The 20,341-nt window shown below is 43.6% G+C and overlaps 1 protein-coding gene across 3 annotated transcripts in view; it reads left to right on the top strand.

Moving 5' to 3' along the window:
• LOC139229688 (butyrophilin subfamily 1 member A1-like) overlaps positions 1-20,341 on the top strand; it is a 71,843-nt gene that overhangs the window by 26,123 nt on the left and 25,379 nt on the right. For all 3 annotated transcript variants that reach the window (XM_070861211.1, XM_070861210.1, XM_070861209.1), the window contains exons 5-7: positions 9,132-9,251; positions 10,523-10,555; positions 14,824-14,850. In XM_070861211.1, the coding sequence (XP_070717312.1) occupies positions 9,132-9,251; positions 10,523-10,555; positions 14,824-14,850 (180 nt within the window). The remainder of the gene's footprint in view (positions 1-9,131; positions 9,252-10,522; positions 10,556-14,823; positions 14,851-20,341) is intronic.

Here is a 20,341-nt window from a genome sequence, read left to right as displayed (position 1 = left end):
AATCTGCAAAAGGACATACACAGGCTAAGTGAGTGGGCAAAATTTGGCAGATGGAGTATAATGTTGGAAAGTGTGAGGTCATGCACTTTGGCAGAAAAAAATCAAAGAGCAAGTTATTATTTAAATGGAGAAAGATTGCAAAGTGCCGCAGTACAGCGGGACCTCGGGGTACTTGTGCATGTAAACCTGTAAATACCTTGTATAACCACCAGAGGGCTCATCCCCTGGAGTCCCAAGGGATCCCACAATCCCTTGGGAGCACCTGTACTTAAGGAGGCCTCACAGGCTGGAGAGACACTCTGGAGACCTGTAATAAAAGACTAAGGTCACACCTTCCTTTGAGCTCACAGTATCTGGTCAGACTCTTTGTTCATACATAACAGATAATATGCAGGTACAGCAAGTGAAGGCCAATGGTATCTTGGCCTTTATTGCAAAGGGGATGGAGTATAAAAGCAGGGAAGTCTTGCTACAGCTATATAAGATATTGGTGAGGCCACACCTGGAATACTGCGTAGTTTTGGTTTCCATATTTACAAAAGGATATACTTGCTTTGGAGGCACTTCAGAGAAGATTTACTAGGTTGATTCCGGGGATGAGGGGGTTGACTTATGAGGAAGGGTTGAGTAGGTTGGGCCTCTACTCCATTGGAATTAAGAATGAGAGGTGATCTTATCGAATGGTATAAGTTTTTGAGGGGGCTTGACAAGGTGGATGCAGAGAGGATGTTTCCACTAATGCGGGAGACTAGAACTAGAGGGAATGATCTTAGAATAAGGGGCTGCCCATTTAAAACAGAGATGAGGAGAAATTTCTTCTCTCTGGGGCAGCGAATTCCACAGATTATCAACCCTCTGAGAGCTGTCGAAACTGGGTCATTGAATAAATTTAAGACAGAAATAGACAGTTTCTTGAGCGATAAAGGGTTATGGGGAGAGCGCGGGGAAGTGGAGCTGAGTCCATGATCATATCAGCCATGATCTTATTAAATGGCGGAGCAGGCTCAAGGGTCCGTATGGCCTACTCCTGCTCCTATTTCTTATGTTCTTATTCTTTTGAATTCCAATGAGTAGAGGCCCAAACCTACTCAACCTTTGCTCATAAGTCAACCCCCTCATCTCCGGAATCAACCTAGTGAACCTTCTCTGAATTGCCTCCAAAGCAAATATATCCTTTCTTAAATATAGAAACCAAAACTGCACGCAGTATTCCAGGTGTGGCCTCACCAATACCCTGTACAACGGTAGCAAGACGTCCCTGCTTTTAAACTCCATCCCCTTTGCAATAAAGGCCAAGATTCCATTGGCCTTCCTGATCACTTGCTGTACCTGTATACTAACCTTTTGTGTTTCATGCACCAGGACCCCTAGCTCCCGCTGTACTATTGAACTTTGCAATTTTTCTCCATTTAAATAATAACTTGCTGTTCGATTTTTTTTCTGCCAAAGTGCAGAACCTCACACTTTCCAACACTATACTCCATCTGCCAAATTTTTGCCCACTCACTTAGCCTGTCTATGCCCTTTTGCAGGTTTTTTGACTCCTCCTCAAATTGCTTTTCCTCCCACCTTTGTATCGTCAGCAAACTTCGCTACGTTACACTCGGTCCCTTCATCCAAGTCGTTAATATAGATAGTAAATAGTTCGGGTCCCAGCACTGATCCCTGCGGCACCGCATTAGTTACTGATTGCCAACCAGAGAATTAATCATTTATCCCGACTCTCTGTTTTGTTAGTTAGCCAATCTTCTTTCCATGCCCCCAACCTCGTGAACTTTTATCTTGTGCAGTAACCTTTTTTCTGGCATCTTGTCAAATGTCTTCTGGAAGTCCAAATACACCACATCCACTGGTCCCCCTTTATCCATCCGGTTCGTTACATCCTCAAAGAATTCCAGCAAATTTGTCAAACATGACTTCCCTTTCATAAATCCATGCTGACTCTGCCTGACTGAATTATGCTTTTCCAAATGTCCTGCAACTGCTTCTTTAATAATGGACTCCAACATTTTCCCAACCACAGATGTCAGGCTATCTGGTCTATAGTTTACTGCTTTTTGTCTGCCTTTTTTAAACAGGGGTGTCACATTTGCAGTTTTCCAATCTGCTGGGACCTCCCCAGAATCCAGGGAATTTTGGTAAATTACAATCAATGCATCCACTATCCCGACTGCTACTTCTCTTAAGACCCGAGGATTCAAGGCATCAGGTCCAGGGGATTTATCCGCATTTAGTCCATTATCTTACTGAGTACCACTTCCTTTGTGATTGTGATAAGTTCCTCCCCTCCCCCATCCCCCATCCTCCCACCCCCACCATAGCCCCTTGACTATCCACTGTTGGGATCTTTTAGTGTCCTCTACCGTAAAGACTGGTGCAAAATATTTGTTCAGAGTTTCTGCCATCTCCATGTTCCCCATCACTAAATGCCCGGTTTCATCCTCTAAGGGACCAACATTTACTTTAGCCACCCTTTTCCTTTTTATGTACCTGGAGATACTCTTGCTATCTGTTTTCATATTTCGTGCTAGTTTACTTTCATAGCATATCTTCCCTTTCTTCTTCATTTTTTTCGTCATTTTTTGGATAGATTTTAAAAGCTTCCCAATCTTCTAGTTTTGAGCACTTTGTTCGCCCTTGTTTTTAATTGGATATCATCATTTATTTCTTTAGTTAGCCACGGATGGCTATCTTTTCTTTTAGTCTTTCCTCCTCACTGGAAGATATTTTTCTTGAGTTATGAAATATCTCTTTAAATGTACGCCACTGTTTATCAACCATCCTTCACTTTAATCTATTTTCCCAGTCAACTTTAGCCAACTCTTCCCCTATACCTTCATAGTCTCCTTTATTTAAGCTGAGTACGCTGGTTTGAGATCCAACTTTCTCGACCTACATCTGAATTTGAAATTCAATCATGCTATGATCACTTATTCCAAGGGGATTCTTTACTAGGAGATTATTTATTAATCATATTTCATTACACAGGACCAGATCTAAGATAGCCTGCCCCCTGGTTGGTTCCGTTACATACTGCTCAAAGAACCCATCCCTTATGCACTCTACGAACTCTTCCTCAAGACTACCCTGACCAATTTGATTTGTCCAATCAATATGGAGGTTAAAATCACCCATGATTATTGCTCTTCCCTCTTTACAAGCCTCCACTATTTCTTGGTTTCTACTGTTAGGGGGCCTATAGACTACGCACACCAGTAACTTTTTTCCCTTATTATTTCTTATCTCCACCCAAACTGTTTCAACATCCTGATAATTTGAGCCAATATTCGTTTCTCACTATTGGATTGATTCTATTCTTTATTAACAGAGCTACCCCACCTCCTTTTCCTTTCTGCCTGTCCTTCCAAATTGTTAAATGCCCCTGAATATTTAATTCCCAGTCCTGGTCACCTTGCAACCACGTCTCTGTAATGGCTATCAGATCGTACCCATTTGTATCTCTTTGTGCCGTCAACTCATCTATTTTGTTTTGAATGCAACATGCATTTAGACAAAGAGCTTTTAAATTTGTGTTTTTATTTTTTTTCCTGCTTGCTTCTCTTTCCTCAAATTCACTTTCTTTATTTTTGCTTTCTAATTCCAGTTTTACTCCCCTCCCTACTGAATCTATTGTCAGGTTCCCAACCCCCTGCCAAGTTAGTTTAAACCCTCCCCAACAGCACTCGCAACTCCTGCTTCCCCCCGCCGTGAGAATATTGGTCCCGGCTCTGTTGAGGTGCAACCTGTCTGGCTTGTACAGGTCCCAATGCCTCAGGAAACTAAAGCCCTCCCTCCTGCACCATCTCTCCAGCCACGTATTCATCTGCTCTATCCTCCTATTTCTGTACTTACTAGCTCGTGGCACCGGGACTAATACGGAGATGACTACCTTTTGAGGTCCTGCTTTGTAATCTCTCTCCTAGCTTCCTAAACTCTGCCTGCAGGACCTCATCCCTCTTTCTACCTATGTCATTGGTCCCGATATGGACCATGACCTCTGACTGTTCACCTCCTCCCCCCCACTCCCCCCAAGAGTGCCCTGCAGCCACTCAGTGACATCCTTGACCCTGGCACCATGTATTTCATTTGCAAAATTCTCCTCCTCAGCATTCACTTGTGGTGCATTTGTTTTTGTCAGTATATATATCAGATGTTTCTTCATTTCTTTCTTGCTTTGTTAAGATGCTGCATTCTCATTAAACTGCAGGGTTAAATAGTATCGGAGAGATTTTCTGCTCCTGGTCAAAAGCACATGCTGAGCATGGGTGGGGGTGGAAAATAAAGGTGATGCTTCCATGCCCCACAGCTCCCAGTGGTTTGATCCTTCCCCATGACATCATTTCTGTTCATCTCTTATAATTAAGCAGACACACACCAGGGCACAGCCAAGAAAAGTGACTTCCTTGTCTTAAACCTGTTCTCTTGGTTTCAGCAATAGCCTTTTTTGTGTGTTGCTTTTTGCCTGTATGATTTCCTTTTGGCAGATTTGTTTCCATATTTTGCCTCTTTTCCTCATTTTACCACCGACCATTCAAGGAGTTTTTCTGTGATTTGCAGTAGCCCCGACTGGTAGAATGGGAATTCCTATTGGAATTCCTCTTGCCTTTTAAGAGCGAGAGGACACAGAGGAATTATCTACCAGTATTTGGGGTGGCTTCCAGTCCTGCTGTTACCAAGAAGATCTGCACATCTTAAATTGGGCACATAATGATGTGCATTAGACATTGAGCCATTTGCACTCTGCAGCATCTGCGTATTAATCGATGCAGGCTGAGAAATGGCTGGCCTCATTGCAATGAAAGTATAATAGCAATTGATCAGAAGCAATAATTTCCTCACTAAAATACACCTACAGTAAAGCCCAATCGTCTCAAGTTTGAAAATATGTCTGTTGAGATGGTCACTTCACCCGAGAGGAACTCCAGAGTCAATCCAAACTCCTCCGTAGTTGAAGCAGCCTTTTGAATGAAGCGACCTGCAATTTAAAAACTGGCACCTACACCGCTGTGATTCGTTCAGAACAGTTCCACCTTTTCTGAGTGGTTTTTTGGGCGAGCGATATTGTGGGCGAGATGGTAAAAGTGATGCTGAGCGATATCCTGTGCGTTAGTTTCGGCAAATGTGATCTTTATGGTTTAAAAAAAAGTGGGCGGTTGGTATTATTGAATCTCAGCGTTAATTACGTGCAGAAAGTAATGCTGGCTGATATGGGCGTTGGTTTCGCCCATTCTGATGATTCCGCCCAAAAAAAGCGGTTGGGCAATATTATTTTCTCCCGGTGTTACACACATGGGGAAAGTAATGCTCGGCGATGTGTCCAGAAAATGGGCGTCGGTTTACATTTTGTGGCTAAATGGGCGATACTTGGGAATTATACCTCATTTCAGCGGTAAAGTGGAGATTAAGTGGGCGTTATGCATGCAAAAAAAGTGTAAAATCTAGTCCCATGGGCCCAACAACATCCCGGCTGTCATGCTGAAGACTTGTGCTCCAGAACGAGCTGCGCCTCTAGCCAAGCTATTCCAGTATAGCTGCAACACTGGTAATGTGGAAAACTGCCCAAGTATGTCTTGTCCACAAAATCCAATCTGGCCAATTACCGCCCCATCAGTCTACTCTCAATCATATGGAAAGTCTTGTTGACAATGCTATCAAGCAGCAGTAATTCACAAATAACCTGCTCACCGATACTCGGTTTGGATTCCACAAGGACCGTTAGGCTCCAGACCTCATTACAGCCTTGGTCCAAACATGGACAAAAGAGCTGAATTCCAGGAATGAGGAGTGACTGACTGCCCTTGCTATCAAAGCAGCATTTAACCGAGTGCGGCATCAAGGAGCCCTAATAATATTGAAATCAATGGGGGAAGACTCTCCACTGGTTAGTCGTACCTAGCACAAAGGAAGATGGCTGTGGTTAGTGGAGGCCAATCATCTGAGCCCCAAGACATTGCTGCAGAAGTGTTCTAGGCTCTCGGCCCAACCATCTTCAGCTGCTTAATCAATGACCCTCCTGTCATCAGGTCAGAAGTGGGGATTTTTGTTGATTACAGAGGGTTCAGTTCCATTCACAACTCCTCACATAATGAAGCTGTCTGTACCCGCATGCAATGGAAACATTCTCTCTCTATCCATTCTATCAAAACCTTTCATAATTTTAAAGACCTCTATTAGGTCACCCCTCAGCCTTTTTTCAAGAGAAAGAGACCCAGCTTGTTCATCCTTTCCTGATATGTAGCCTCCCATTTCTGGTATCATCCTTGAAAATCTTCTCTGCACCCTCTCCAGTGTCTTTTATCTTTTTTACAATATGGTAACCTGAGCTGTATGCAGTATTCTGGTCTAACCAAGGTTCGATACTGGTTTAGCATTACCTCCCTACTCGTGCTTGGTTTGCTTTTTTTAAGGCCTTGCTAACTTGTGTTGCAACCTTTAGAGATTTGTGTATTTGTACTGAGATCCCTTTGTTACTCTACCCCACCTAGACTTATACCCTCCCAAGTAATAAGGACCACCCTAATCTTCCTACCAAAATGTAATACCTCACATTTATCAGTGTTGAACTTCGTTTGCCAATTATATGCCGATTCTGCAAGTTTATTAATGTTCTCCTGTAATTTGTTGCAGTCCTCCTTGAGATTGACTATCTCTCCCCCCCTCCCAATTTGGTGTCATCTGCAAATTTAGAAATTGTGTTTTTGATCCAAAGTCTAAATTATTAATATAAATTGTGAACACCAGTGGTCCCAGCACTGATCCTTGTGGAACACCACTACCCACCTTCTGTCACTGTGAATAGCTACCTTTTACCCCTACTCTCTGATTTCTGTCTTGAAGCCAGCTACCTATCCATTCTGCCACTTGTCCCCTGACGCCGCATTCTCTGACCTTGTTCATTAGTCTATTATGGGATATCTAATCGAATGTCTTTTGAAAATCTAGATAAATTACCATTGTCTACTTTTTCTTTTACTTCTTCAAAAAATTCAGTGAGGTTAGTCAAGCAAGAATTTCCCTTTTTGAAATCCATGCTGACTATCCATTATTATATCTTTGGTTTTTAGATGTTCTTCTATTTTCTCCTTCGGGATGCCATTATTTTTCCTACCACTGACTGGTCTATAGTTTTGTGGACATGTTATATTTAAGAAGTGAAATAGAAGTATTACGTTAGCGATCCGTCAGTCCTCTGGCACGACAGGACAAGGGCAGCAGGCATCACCTCTAAGTTCCCCTCCAAGCCACACATCATCCTGATTTGGAAATATATTGCCATTTCTTCATAGTCGGTGGGTCAAATTCCTGGAACTCCCTTCCAAACAGCACTATGGGGAGTACCTTCACCACACGGGCTACAGTGATTCAAGAAGGCAGCTCACCAGCATCTTCTCAAGGGCAATTAGGGATGGGCAATAAATTCTGGCCTTGGCAGCGAAGCCACATCCCAGGAACGAAAAAAAAAAGTCAGTGCAGTTCTTTGTAGCTGTTTGATAAAACTGAGTAGCATGCTAGGCCACTTTAGAGGGTAGTTAAGAGTCAAAGGGGCCGAAATTGCTCCTTTCCTTAAGGCCTGTTGCCATAGCAAATCGGTGGCCACACTGTGGAGTGGAGTGGCCGTCGACTTTTCGTGGTATGGCCGCTGATAGCTCAATTGCCCCGATCCGTACCCCACTGCTCCGCTGCTGCCAATCAGTATTAAGTGGAGTCATCACCGTGTGCACCGCCAATCTACTCCCCGTCCCCCGTCCCCCCACCCCCGACGACATAATTCCCCTCTGAAATACTTCGGCCTGCCTGGTGGTGCCAAAACCTGTTTTTTACCGGTGGTCCAGTGAGGCTGTGGCCTTCTGCAATGGCGGTGCGGTGTTCCTTAAACTGTATTGCCACTGCCACCATGTTTGTTTTGTTTTGTCAGCTGACTGCCATGTCCCCTTTAAGTGAGGGGGAGAGCCCGCACCGCCCCCAACTTCCGCCCCTCGGGTGTTGCCACCGCTGCATATTCGCCCCTCTCGTGTAGTCACCGCCCGAACTAAGAGCGACTTCCGGTTCCGAAGGAAAAAACAACAAAGAGCGGAATTTTGCTCGAGGCGACCTCAACCACGGCTGCGGTAAAAACCATTGAAACGGGGTGCGTGCACCCCATTTTGGGAGGGGGTCAATTTCTACCCCAACTACTTTGCTGTATGACTGGAGTCACATGTACGTCAGACTGGGATGGCAGGTTTCCTTCCCTAAAGGACATTAGTGAACTAATTGGGATTTTATGACAATCCGACTGCTTCATGGTCACTTTTACTCTTTTCTTTAAATAACACAAAACATTTACCATGAAATGAACTAAATTCAAATTCTCTGGGATTTGAACACATTTCACAATAATATTTAAATTTAGTCAATTCATTCCCTTTTTGTATCTTTTAATACTTTCATTTCATGTTATTGTTTGAAGGCCTCAGCTGTCAAAATCCTAGTGGGCGGTGGAGTAGAGTTTAACTCTGGACAGATTTAACACAGTTGGAAACTCCTCTGCTGTTACAAAAATCAGACCAGGGCCATTTTAACTCCAGGACCTTATTTAATATGCCACCAGTCCACTTCCTGCCTGGAATGGGCAGGAAGCGGCAGCAGGCCTGTGGAAAACTGGACAAATTCATGGCTGCCCACGTGTATGCAGGTTGGTGTGGGGAAAGGGTGGAGGCCTGAGGTTGGGGAGCCCTCAACATTCCTTGTGGGACCTGGAGGAGTACTCCTGCTCCTCCCAGACCCACAACGATAAGTGAATAACTTAGCTTTCAGGGCCTCTTCACATCCCAAACCTCTTCTAACTTGACTCAGCCTGACTTCGCAGAGTGAAAATTACAGTCTGGGTCCAACAACACATAATCCCGTCAACCTAATCTGCATTGAGAAGCCTGTGCAAATATCATCGTTGTTGGGATCCGAGCGGCTTGAAGACAGGTAAGTAACCTGGGCAATTTTAACTGCCCACTCTCTCTGCGGAAACCCTAGTCTTTAACTCAGGGCTATAAACTTTTAACTATGTTTTGCTAATATTGGGCATTCTAAAAGAATGATTTCTGTGGGATGTGTTACAGGTAATATTATCTAATTCACTGGCATTTACTTTGCAGACGATTTCTTCCCGGCTATCTCAAGCTGGCTGGTGTTTCTATCTGTGATCCTCTGTTTTCTAATTGTAGCTTTTGCTACAGGGATCTTTTGGATTGTGAAACAACACAGAGACATCAAAGGTACGGTCTCAGTCTCGCAGTGATAATAGACAATATAGATTCAGGACTTAACAGAAATGTGGAAATATTAAGGTTTTTTTATTCTCGTTAAATTTGGAAGAAAAAGTAATGCAAGAGAAAAATTTGCAGGACTACAGGGAAAGGGTGGGGGAGTAGGAAGAGCTTAAGTGCTCTTGCAGAAAGCTGACATGGACTCGACGGGCCGAATGGCCTCCTGTGCTGTAACCATTCTATGATTCTAAGTGAATATAAGCAAATACTTACATTTCCACTTGTTGGCTGACTGGATAATTCTTCAATATTTATTTTTAATAACTTTTTCATACAGTTAGGTTTGTGCAGTTAAACTGCTCATTGAATAATTGCAATTATGTTACTGTTACAGGAAATGTGCCATTTAACTTTTCCTTCAGAAAGTTGTGAGAAAGGATAAATCAGAATCAAACTTAAATGTAGAAAACAAAACCAGAAAAAAAACTGGAAATACTAAGTAGGTGAGGTAGTGCCTTTGCAGAAGACAGCAGTCCTGTCAACATTTCATGTCTAGGACCATTCCTCAGGATCTATCAAATAAATTCTTTAGCTATCTACACTGCCTTTTTTAGCCTACTTACCTCTGCTAACTCTCATCTTGATCCAGACTTTTCTGTGATTCCCAGTCATGATTGCATTTTCATTCCTATAAACTTATTTTTTCCCTTCAATTATATTCCTCCAGTAGCCCTCCAATGAAGGGCTTACACCCTCTATTTCCTTTCTGATGTATAACACAATGGGACAAATGGCCTCCTCCTGTGCCACACATTTCTATGATTCAATGTTTACATTGCACAGGGGTTCTCTGGCTGGCCATTAAGCAATCCACAAAATAGCAACCTGGTAAAGACAACCCATCCAACTTTCCTGACAGGACAGTTCGTGTTTCCCTGCATCTTTAATAATTCAGCCACTATAGTTTTGGGACATGAAGATATCTTTGCTTTTAATTTTTCTTCAATATCTTCAAAATATTGTTTAATTAGTACTTCCAGCTCCCACTGAATCCTCCCTAGGACTAAACCAATTACACAATATAGCACCACGTGAACTGTCGTGTGGTCTATCACTTAAACACCTAAAGATGATAGAAGTGGATGTATAGTGTACTGTAGAAAGTGCATGATTTTTTTTGAATGGAAATTAATCCTATTTTGTTTGAAGTGAAAGCATATCTAATTACGTAAGCTATTGTTTGATATTAACTGCAATTTATATTTGTTGAATTTTTCCAGAACTAGAACTTGACAAGTCTATCAAACAATTCGGTAAGGGTTTAACGTTGAAGTATCTGAATATGGTAAAGAATGTTGGGCTTGGATATTAAGATGTATAGGTGGCTATTAAACTGACTCTCTAAATATTTTTTATGCATAATACACCATATGAACAGTACCTTTTGCATAATCTTTCATTTGATATAAATATATAACTACAAAAAACAGGTTACATATACATTTTTTAAATCGATGAATAACTTCTAGTTACCCAAAATATTCCAACCTATACTTTCACATATTTGAATATTAAAACATTAACACACACTGATATAACAATGCACCTTTTTTGAAAATTCCAAAGAACACCCTGCTGTTCCAGTGTCACAGTTCTATTTCCTGAGATACGGGGGTTGACTTTTGAAGAAAGGTTGAGTAGTTTGGGCCTGTACTAATTGGAGTTTAGAAGAATGAGAGGTGATCTTATCGAAACATACTAGATATAGGGCCCAAGTTTCCACATGATTTGCACCTGATTTTTCGGAGCAACTGGTGGAGAACGGACTATCTTAGAAATCGCAATTCTCCACATTTTTTTTCTGCAGTTCTAGTGAGGTAGAACAGTTCTACTTTGGAACAGAATTTTTTCTTCAAAAGGGGGCGTGTCCGGCCACTGATGCCTGATTTCAAAGTTTCCACGGTGAAAACGTACTCCAAACTAAAGTAGAATGGAGCAAGTGAAGATTTTTGTAGAACTGAAAAAACCTGTTCTACACATTAAAAAATCAGACGCAGGTTACAAATTAGGCGTCCAGAACAAGGTGGGGGGGGGAGGGGGGAAGGGAAGTCATTAAATTCTACAATCAATCCTTATTTATACTTCTACAAATATTATACAAATAAATCCAACCTGAATAAACATTTAGAAGAAAAGAAAAGATTAAATAAACCATCTTCCTACCTGTGTGAAAGTGCTTCAGCCATCGTTCTTCCCGCGGGGGTTGGGGAAGGAAACCGCCGTTTGTTGCCGCGGAGGGAAGGGAGGGGAAGGAGACAGCGGTTTGTTGCCGTGGAGGGGAGGGAGGGGAAGGAGACAGCGGTTTGTTGCCGCTGCGAAGGGGAGGGAGGGGAAGGAGACAGCAGTTTGTTGCCGCGGAGGGGAGGGAGGGGAAGGAGACAGCGGTTTGTTGCCGTGGAGGGGAGGGAGGGGAAAGAAACCACCGTTTGTTGCCGTGGAGGGTGGGGAGGGGAAGGAGACAGTGAGAAGGGTAGCCTCAGTGCTGATGTGCTGATGGCAATGTGCTTTTATTAAAAAATGTTCAAAAATTAAACAGCTACAAAGAACTACAAAAATGGCCGAGTGCCAATGTTTCCTTCACACTGCGTGTGCGCGAACGCTCCAACGCGCACGTGCAGCGTTGCCGGCAGGAAAAAAACCAATTTAAATAGTACCCGCCCCCTCCCACTTACAAAATCGGCGCGAGTGTAGGCTCCGCCTCCCTGGGCGCCGCACCAAACAGACAAGGAGCTGCAAAGCGCTCGAGAATAGCGCGTTTTTTTTCTGACACCCAGCTCGGAGGGGCGCCCGTTTTTTATCCTGTGGAAACTTGGGCCCAATGAGAGGGATCGACAAGTTGGATTTAGACAGTATATTTCCACTCATAGGGGAAACTAAAACTAGGGGGCACAGTCTCAGAATAAGGGGCCGCCCATTTAAAAAGGAAGAATTTCTTCTCTGAGGGTTGTAAATCTGTGGAATTCTCTGCCCCAGAGAGCTGTGGAGGCTGGGTCATTGAATATATTTAAGGCGGAGATACAGATTTTTGAGCGATAAGGGAATAGAGAGTTATGGGGAGCGGACAGGGAAGTGGAACTGAGTCCATGATCAGATCAGCCATGATCTTATTAAATGGCGGAGCAGGCTCGAGGGGCCGAATGGCCTACTCCTGCTCCTATTTTTTGTGTTCCCACACCACTAATCCTTTTAACCATTCAGATTTACATTGATAATATAACTTGTCCACAACCATGAGCACATACAATAACATCCACTGGAAACTAGATTGACAGTAGCCAGCAGGGAGAAGAGACTTTCATTAAATCAAGCCGAGAACCGTACCCATGACTCAAGGTAAAAGGGTAGGGATAGTCCACTGTGTCACTCAAGTTACCAAGTCAACAAATCTTTTAATGAGCCTTTTAGCCATAGTATGACTTTTGATTATTATCTTACAGCAGTGAGCACTACATTTTCTCAAAATATTTTTTGATGATTAGCTACAAGCTAAAGTTGTCTAGTTGAGCCTGCAATGTCCTTCTCGGCAACATCTGGGGACTGGTGTCAAAGTTACAGACTAGTCCGATAGGCTAGTCAAACAAAAGAATTGTATCTGACATCCAACAACCTAGACTCCTCCGTCACTATATCTGGGTAAGTCTTGTCCCACTGGCAAGATAGGCCCACCGAGTTGGGACAGTTACATTCCGCTGTGAAAATCTTTGGCCCACCCGGCGGTGTCAGACCTACTGCCGCCATGCCGGCCCGACAATTATGCCCCCGGGTTTGGCCAGGCCGCTGGCCCGGCCGAAACCCTCCCTGGTGGCCCAGTGGACTGAAGTTTAAAGATCGCGCAAGCATTCCCCTTTAATTGAAGGGACGAGCGTGGTGACGCGGCACCGTGATGACATCATCGCGGCAGCCATTCCGCACCGCCCCAAACTTTTGCCCCTAAAGTGGTGTCACCGCCGCATATCCAGCCTCATGAAGAATTACTTCGGGATCCGAGTGGAAAAAAAAACAAAGAGCGGAATTTCGCTCAAGAGGCCACCTCAACCACCTTGGCGGTAAAAACCATAGAAACGGGGTTTCTGGCGGGGGGCAATTTCGGCCCCATCTCCTCTACACATCTTCCATCATGTAGTATGGCACTACCACCATGTTAAGTGGGACAGGCTACAGAGAGATCTAGCAGGCCAAAACTGGACATCTATGAGGTGCTATGGGTAGTCAATATCAGCAGAACTGTTGACCACCACAATCTGTAACCTTCTGGTGGGATAGATCCCTCACTCCTTCATCAGCATCAAGCCAGGCGACTAAAACTGGTGCAATAGGGATTGTAGAAAGAGGCACCAACCTAGTGAAGCTACACACTGGGTTACCTGCATGCTAAACACCAAAAGCAGCAGGTTATAGACAGAAATAAATGTTCCCAAAACCAACAGATCAGAGCAAAGTTCTCTAGCCCAAAATATCCAGTCAAGAATGGTGGTGGACAATCAGGCAATGAATGGAGGAAGAAAATACCCATCTTTGACCATGGAGCCAACAAGTGACTGAATGATACAAGGCTGAATTGTATGCAAGTGTTTTTATCCAGAAGTACCAAGTGGATGATCCTACTCGGCATTTCCCCAATGACCTCACCATCATAGATGTCAGTGCCCAGTCATTTTGGTTTACTCCATGTGACTTTGAAGAAACTATTCAGTATTGCCCATGCCCCCTGCTGCCCCTCCCCCCCTCCCCATTGCATGAGATCCCAACCATTTCTACTTTGCCTCCCTGGTTAAAGGAATCGAACCAACATATTTTTTAATTACCATTTCTTCAGGGGTCCAGCCACTCCTCTTGTCTGTACCCAAACCCCTCGGTGGGGTCGACCTCAGCTCATCTGGAGGCAGTTATGCAAGATCTCACTCAGCATACCAGCCTCCAGACCTGTGGCACAACTGGGTCCACTGGAAGCCCTGAGGAAATTTGGGGGTTGTGTAATTAAATGTTGAGAATGACTGCAACAGGCATCTCAATGCAGTCAATTGTTAGGACAATAGCTAAAAGATGTCAGCCATTATCACTGTGGGTAAGGAATATACTTCAGGATGTAGCAAAGCGCTTTACAAACAACAGGCTATTTCCGAAGTGTAGCCACTGTTGTAATGTAGGAAACATGGCGGCCAATTTGCGCACAGCAAGGTCCCACAAACAGCAGTGAGATAAATGAGCAATTAAACTGTAGTGGTGATGCTGGTTGAGGGATAAATATTGACCAGGACATCGGGAGAACTCCTGTGCTCTTCTTCAAAATAGTGCTATGATCTCGGACAGTGCAGCACTCTCTCAGCACAGACTCTGAAATGCAATCTAGATTATGTGCTCTAGTCTCTGACTCAGGTGAGAGTGCTACCACTGAGCCAAGGCTAACACCTACATGCTAAAATATCAATGCTCAAACTATTTGAAATGTGGGGAATGTGTACATATTTTAATGTTTGTGATAATAAAGTGTATTTACAATATTGTTTTTTTATTTTTTTAGACCATTGGAAACCTCTTGTTGAATCAGGTATGATCTCTTCTATAAACTGTTTTATAGTAATGCACCTAGTAAGATGCAGCATCAGTTGTATTCACTAATCCATCTGCTGCACTAACAACTCATTTCATCTGATGAGAAATAAAGAATCAGAATTTGCTGTCGCAGGGCATAGTTAGTCCTGCCCCTGCACCCTTCAGCTCAACTATATTTTGCCCACAAAGTTGCTGAATGTTCCAGCTGGTAACAGCTGAGCGAGGGAAACAGGGCATCTGGAACCTGAGTGAACAGTTGGACAAACAGTCCATCTTCTCCACCAATGAGATTTAAGGATTGGGAAATAAACACAGGAAAGACTGACAAGGAGGGTAAATTAAAGGGAGTGAGTTCAATGCCAAATCATGTACAGAAAGAGAAATAAAGAGCAGGAAAGAAAGAATGCATAAAGAGAGACAGAAGGAAAAGAAAAAACTAAATTTAAAAGTTGACATTTTTAAAATGTCCTCAAAATTCAAAACCTGCAGGAATGAGACTCCACACTTGTGTTGGTTAATTTTCGGTGCCAGAAAGGTTGATTATCAGTCTTTAACAATTATCACTTTAAAAGGGTACTTGTACTGATAATGACCAGACTTAACTTCATGTAATAAGTTTAATGGGCAAATACAGCAAGTTTCTTTAAATAAAACGGGGGAGGCCAAGAGTGAGATGCCGTTTTGCGAAGCTATCAGCAGAGCGGCGTAACTCGAACAGCAACTTTTGGATATTCACATTTAACAGCGCAGCTGCTCCTCCCCTGAAGTTGCTGTACCGTTTACCCATAAATAATGGGGAGTGCCATTAGCTTCATTGTTATTTTGACAGCAAATTCTGGCCCATTGCTACTGTGTTTTGTATCATCTGACTACAAAGCTTTGATTACTAATGATTTTGCTTAAACCAGTATTCCACCCTTGTTCAGACTATTTTAATTGGTCCTTCCCCAAGTCTGGGAAATCAGCCACATTTCTTCAGTGCCTGTTCCAAGTGACAGGATTCAGATTAGAATTTACCTTTTGGGAATCTGTGAAATTGTGCCCATTTATTATATCGTAAAATCAGAGTGGGTTGCAATATTCCATTTAAAAATGCATTAAAAAGGCCTATGTCATGCTATCTCAATGGGAAAATGCATTGTAAAGGAGTTAATATATACCTGTAATATCAATTTCACCTGTAGAGGAAAGGTCTAGTTCTGCCCTGCTCCCCTTCCACTCGAGGGCAGGTCTAACTTGCCACATTCTCCCTGCCCCCCCCTCCCCCACCCGCCTTCCTTGACTTGAATGCTACTCATGGTCTCGACTCCCCATGTGCAATGCCACATGAGATTGACTAGTATTAGATAATAAATACAGAGGATTACCTGTTCAAAGCTTTGAAGATGGCAGGACAAGTTGAAAATGCTGTTAAAATAGCATATGGAATCCGTAGCTTTATAAGTACAGACATTGGGGCCGATATTTCCCCTTTTTTTTCATGTTTCCCCATTATTGCCTCCGGGCAGCACGATGGCGTTTTTGCCCAGGGGAGCAGGGTGCGAGAGTGTCCGGGGAAATTGCCCCGAAGATTTGGGGGTGCAGTGTGCCGGCAGCGCGGTACCCCATGGTTAGTACCTCGGGCCGGCACGGCACCCACGGACCACAAGGCTGGGGCGGGCAGATGTCTACACCAGCTTCGCGGGTCACAATGCTGTCGGACATTCGCCATCAGGGCGCCCCTTAAAGGGGAGGCCGTTTGCGCCCCAGGCCGCCATTTTAATTTGTCGGCCGTCTCTTTGGTCAGCCCGACAATGGGGGCCCCCTCGTCGACCGGGCCACCATCATGTAGCCCGGGGTTGTAGCACGTAGCGCTACTCGGATGTCCTGGGAGCGCCCCTCCGACGAAACGGAGCGCAGGAGACAGTGCTCCGCTTTGTTTCAGGGGCACAAGGCCAAATTTCACACCGGGGCGGGAATTTTGGGCCGGGTGATAAAAGTCATGGCCCCGGATAGTATACCGCCCCCCCAATCGGAATGCGGGGCAATTTCAGCCTCATTGAGTATAAAAGCAAGGAAGTTATGCAAAATCCTCACTGTTAGGCCTCAGCTGGAGTGTTGTGTTCATTTCTGGACACCACACTTTAGGAAGGATGTCAAAGCCTTCGAGTGTGCAGAGAAATTTACCAGAATGATACCAGGGACGAAGGACTCAAGTTAAGCTGAGAGACGAGAGGCAAGGATTGTCCTCCTTAGAGCAGAGAAAATTAAGGGGAGATTTAATAGAGATGTTCAAAATTATGAGGGGATTTGATAGAATAAATAATGGAAAACAATTTCCATTAGCAGGAGGTTTAGTAACCAGAGGATACAGATTTACAATTGACATAATGACCAGAGGGGAGATCAGTTGATATGTTTGTATGCAGCGAGTTATGATTGTCAATGCACTGCCTGATTAGTAACTTTCAAAAGGGAATTGGATATATACCGGAAAAGGAAAAATTTGAGAGTGGGGTAGATTTTTAATAATTCATGCACGGGATGTAGTTGTCGCTGGCCAGGCCAGCATCCCGAGGTGCCCTTGAGAAGGTGGTGGTGAGCCACCTTCTTGGAACACTGCAGTGTTAGGTGGGAAGTTCGAGGATATTGACCAAACGATGAATGAATGAATAATGATATATTTCCAAGTAGAAGCATAGAAAATAGGTGCAGGAGTAGGCCATCTGGCCCTTCGAGCCTGCACCACCATTCAATAAGATCATGGCTGATCATTCCTTCAGTACTCCGTTCCTGCTTTCTCTCCATACCCCTTGATCCCTTTAGCTGCAAGGGCCATATCTAACTCCCTCTTGAATATATCCAATGAACTGGCATCAACAATTCTCTGCAGTAGGGAATTCCATAGGTTGACAACTCTGAGTGAAGAAGTTCCTCCTCATCTCAGTTCTAAATGGCTTACCCATTATCCTAAGACTATGTCCCCTGATTCTGGACTTCCCCAACATCGGGAACTTTCTTCCTGCATCTAACCTGTCCAATTCCGTCAGAATTTTATATGTTTCTATGAGATCCCCTCTCATCCTTCTAAACTCCAGTGAATACAGGCCCAGTCGATCCAGTCTATCCTCATATGTCAGTCCTGCCATTCCAGGAATCAGTCTGGTGAACCTCCGCTGCACTCCCTCAATAGAAAGAACATCCTTCCTCAGATTAGGAGACCAAAAGTGATCACAATATTCCAGGTGGGGCCTCACCAAGGTTCTGTACAACTGCACTAAGACTTCCCTGCTCCTATACTCAAATCCCCTTGCTATGAAGTCCAACATAGCATTTGCCGCCTTCACCGCCTGCTGTACCTGCAAGCCAACCTTCAATGACTGATGAATCATGACATCCAGGTCTCACTGCACCTCCCCTTTTCCTAATCTGCCACCATTCAGATAATATTCTGCCTTCGTGTTTTCGCTCTCAAAGTGGATAACCTCACATTTATCCACATTATACTGCATCTGCCATGCATTTGCCCACTCGCCTAACCTGTCCAAATCACCCTGCAGCCTCTTAGCGTCCTCCTCACAGCTCACACCGCCACCCAGTTTAGTGTCATCTGAGATATTACACTCAATTCCTTCATCCAAATCATTAATATATATTGTAAAGAGCTGGGGTCCCAGCACTGAGCCCTGCGGCACTCCACTAGTCACTGCCTGCCATTCAGAAAAGGACCCGTTAATCCTGACTCTCTGCTTCCTGTCTGCCAACCAGTTCTCTATCCACGTCAGTACATTACCCCCAATATCATGTGCTTAGATTTTGCACACCAATCTCTTGTGTGGGACCTTGTCAAAATCCTTTTGAAAGTCCAAATACACCACATCCACTGATTCTCCCCTGTCCACTCTACTAGTTACATCCTCAAAAAATTCCAGAAGATTTGTCAAGCATGATTTCCTCCTTCATAAATCCATGCTGACTTGGACCAATCCTATCACTGCTTTACAAATGTGCTGCTATTTCATCTTCAATGACTGATTCCAACATTTTCCCCACTACTGATGTCAGGCTAACTGGTCTATAATTACCCGTTTTCTCTCTCCCTCCTTTTTTAAAAAGTGGGGTTACATTAGCAACCCTCCAGTCCATAGGAACTGATCCAGAGTCGATAGACTGTTGGAAAATTATCACCAATGCATCTACTATTTCGAGGGCCACTTCCTTAAGTACTCTGGGATGTGGACTATCTGGCCCTGGGGATTTTTCGGCCTTCAAACCCGTCAATTTCCCGAACACAATTTCCCGCCTAATAAGGATATCCTTCAGTTCCTTCTTCTCACTAGACCTTCGGACCCCTAGTACATCGGGAAGGTTATTTGTATCTTCCTTTGTGAAGACAGAACCAAAGTACTTGTTCAATTGGTCTGCCATTTCTTTGGTCCCTTGCAGTCGGATTCGGGTGAATTTATAATGGGGAACAATGTTTGTCTTCACTAATCTTTTTCTCTTCACATATCTATAGAAGCTTTTGCAGTCATTTTTTATGTTTCCGGCAAGCTTCCTCTCGTACTCTGTTCTCCCCCTCTTAATTAAACCCTTTGTCCTCCTTTGCTGTATTCTAAATTTCTCCCAGTCCCCCGGCTTGCTACTTTTTCTGGCTAATTTGTATGCCTCTTCCTTGGATTTAACACTATCCTTAATTTCCCTTGTTAGCCACGGTTGAGCCAACTTCCCCGTTTTATTTTTACTCCAGACAGGGATGTGCAATTGTTGAAATTCGTCCATGTGATCTTTAAAGGTTTGCCATTGTCTATCCACCGTCAACCCTTTAAGTATCATTTGCCAGTCTAATCTCGCAAATTCGCGCCTCATACCATCAAAGTTACTGTTAGATCTCTTAATTTCCAATGAAATACGAACTCCGATGGTAGTTTTAACTTTTTAATCTTGGCAGAGAGCAACAAACTGCTGGCTGGTTGCTAGTTTCTTACTAAGACACATGGTCAAAATGGCTGTATTTTATACCGGGTTCAATTTACAGAAAAGAACTCACCTTCTTTGACCTTACTGGCTCAATCAATATTCTTTTAACGTTTTAATTGGCTCACTACCCAAGGTCCAAAAATGTCAAGTTGATTGATGACTTAACGCAATGTGTCTGAAATGCATGTAGTATCTCTGACTTGTTGTCTGTGAATTTTCACAGCCTGTCTAAATGCAGCCTGTTTGAATTCTCTATCAATCCCCCCTTTGATTCTTTCACAAACTGAATCATAAAACATCAGGTATCACTGGTTAAACATTCTACAAAATAATTTCATACATGTTAATAGTTTCCTTCTAAAATTTGTTGATGTGTTTCGCCACATGTCCGGACTAGTAGCTTCCACACAAATTTACACCAACCCGAGTTCCATCGTGGCCACAATGGAAGTCTGGTTTTAGTAGGTTAATTAACCTTATTCCAATCTAATCCAAATCAATATCTTAATTCAACTAGTAAACAATCT

The sequence above is a fragment of the Pristiophorus japonicus genome, chromosome 19 (genome assembly GCF_044704955.1).
Source record: "Pristiophorus japonicus isolate sPriJap1 chromosome 19, sPriJap1.hap1, whole genome shotgun sequence".
Lineage (NCBI taxonomy): Eukaryota > Metazoa > Chordata > Chondrichthyes > Pristiophoridae > Pristiophorus > Pristiophorus japonicus.
The sequence above is the reverse complement of the archived record's forward strand: the minus strand, read 5'-3'. Positions and strand labels throughout refer to the sequence as shown.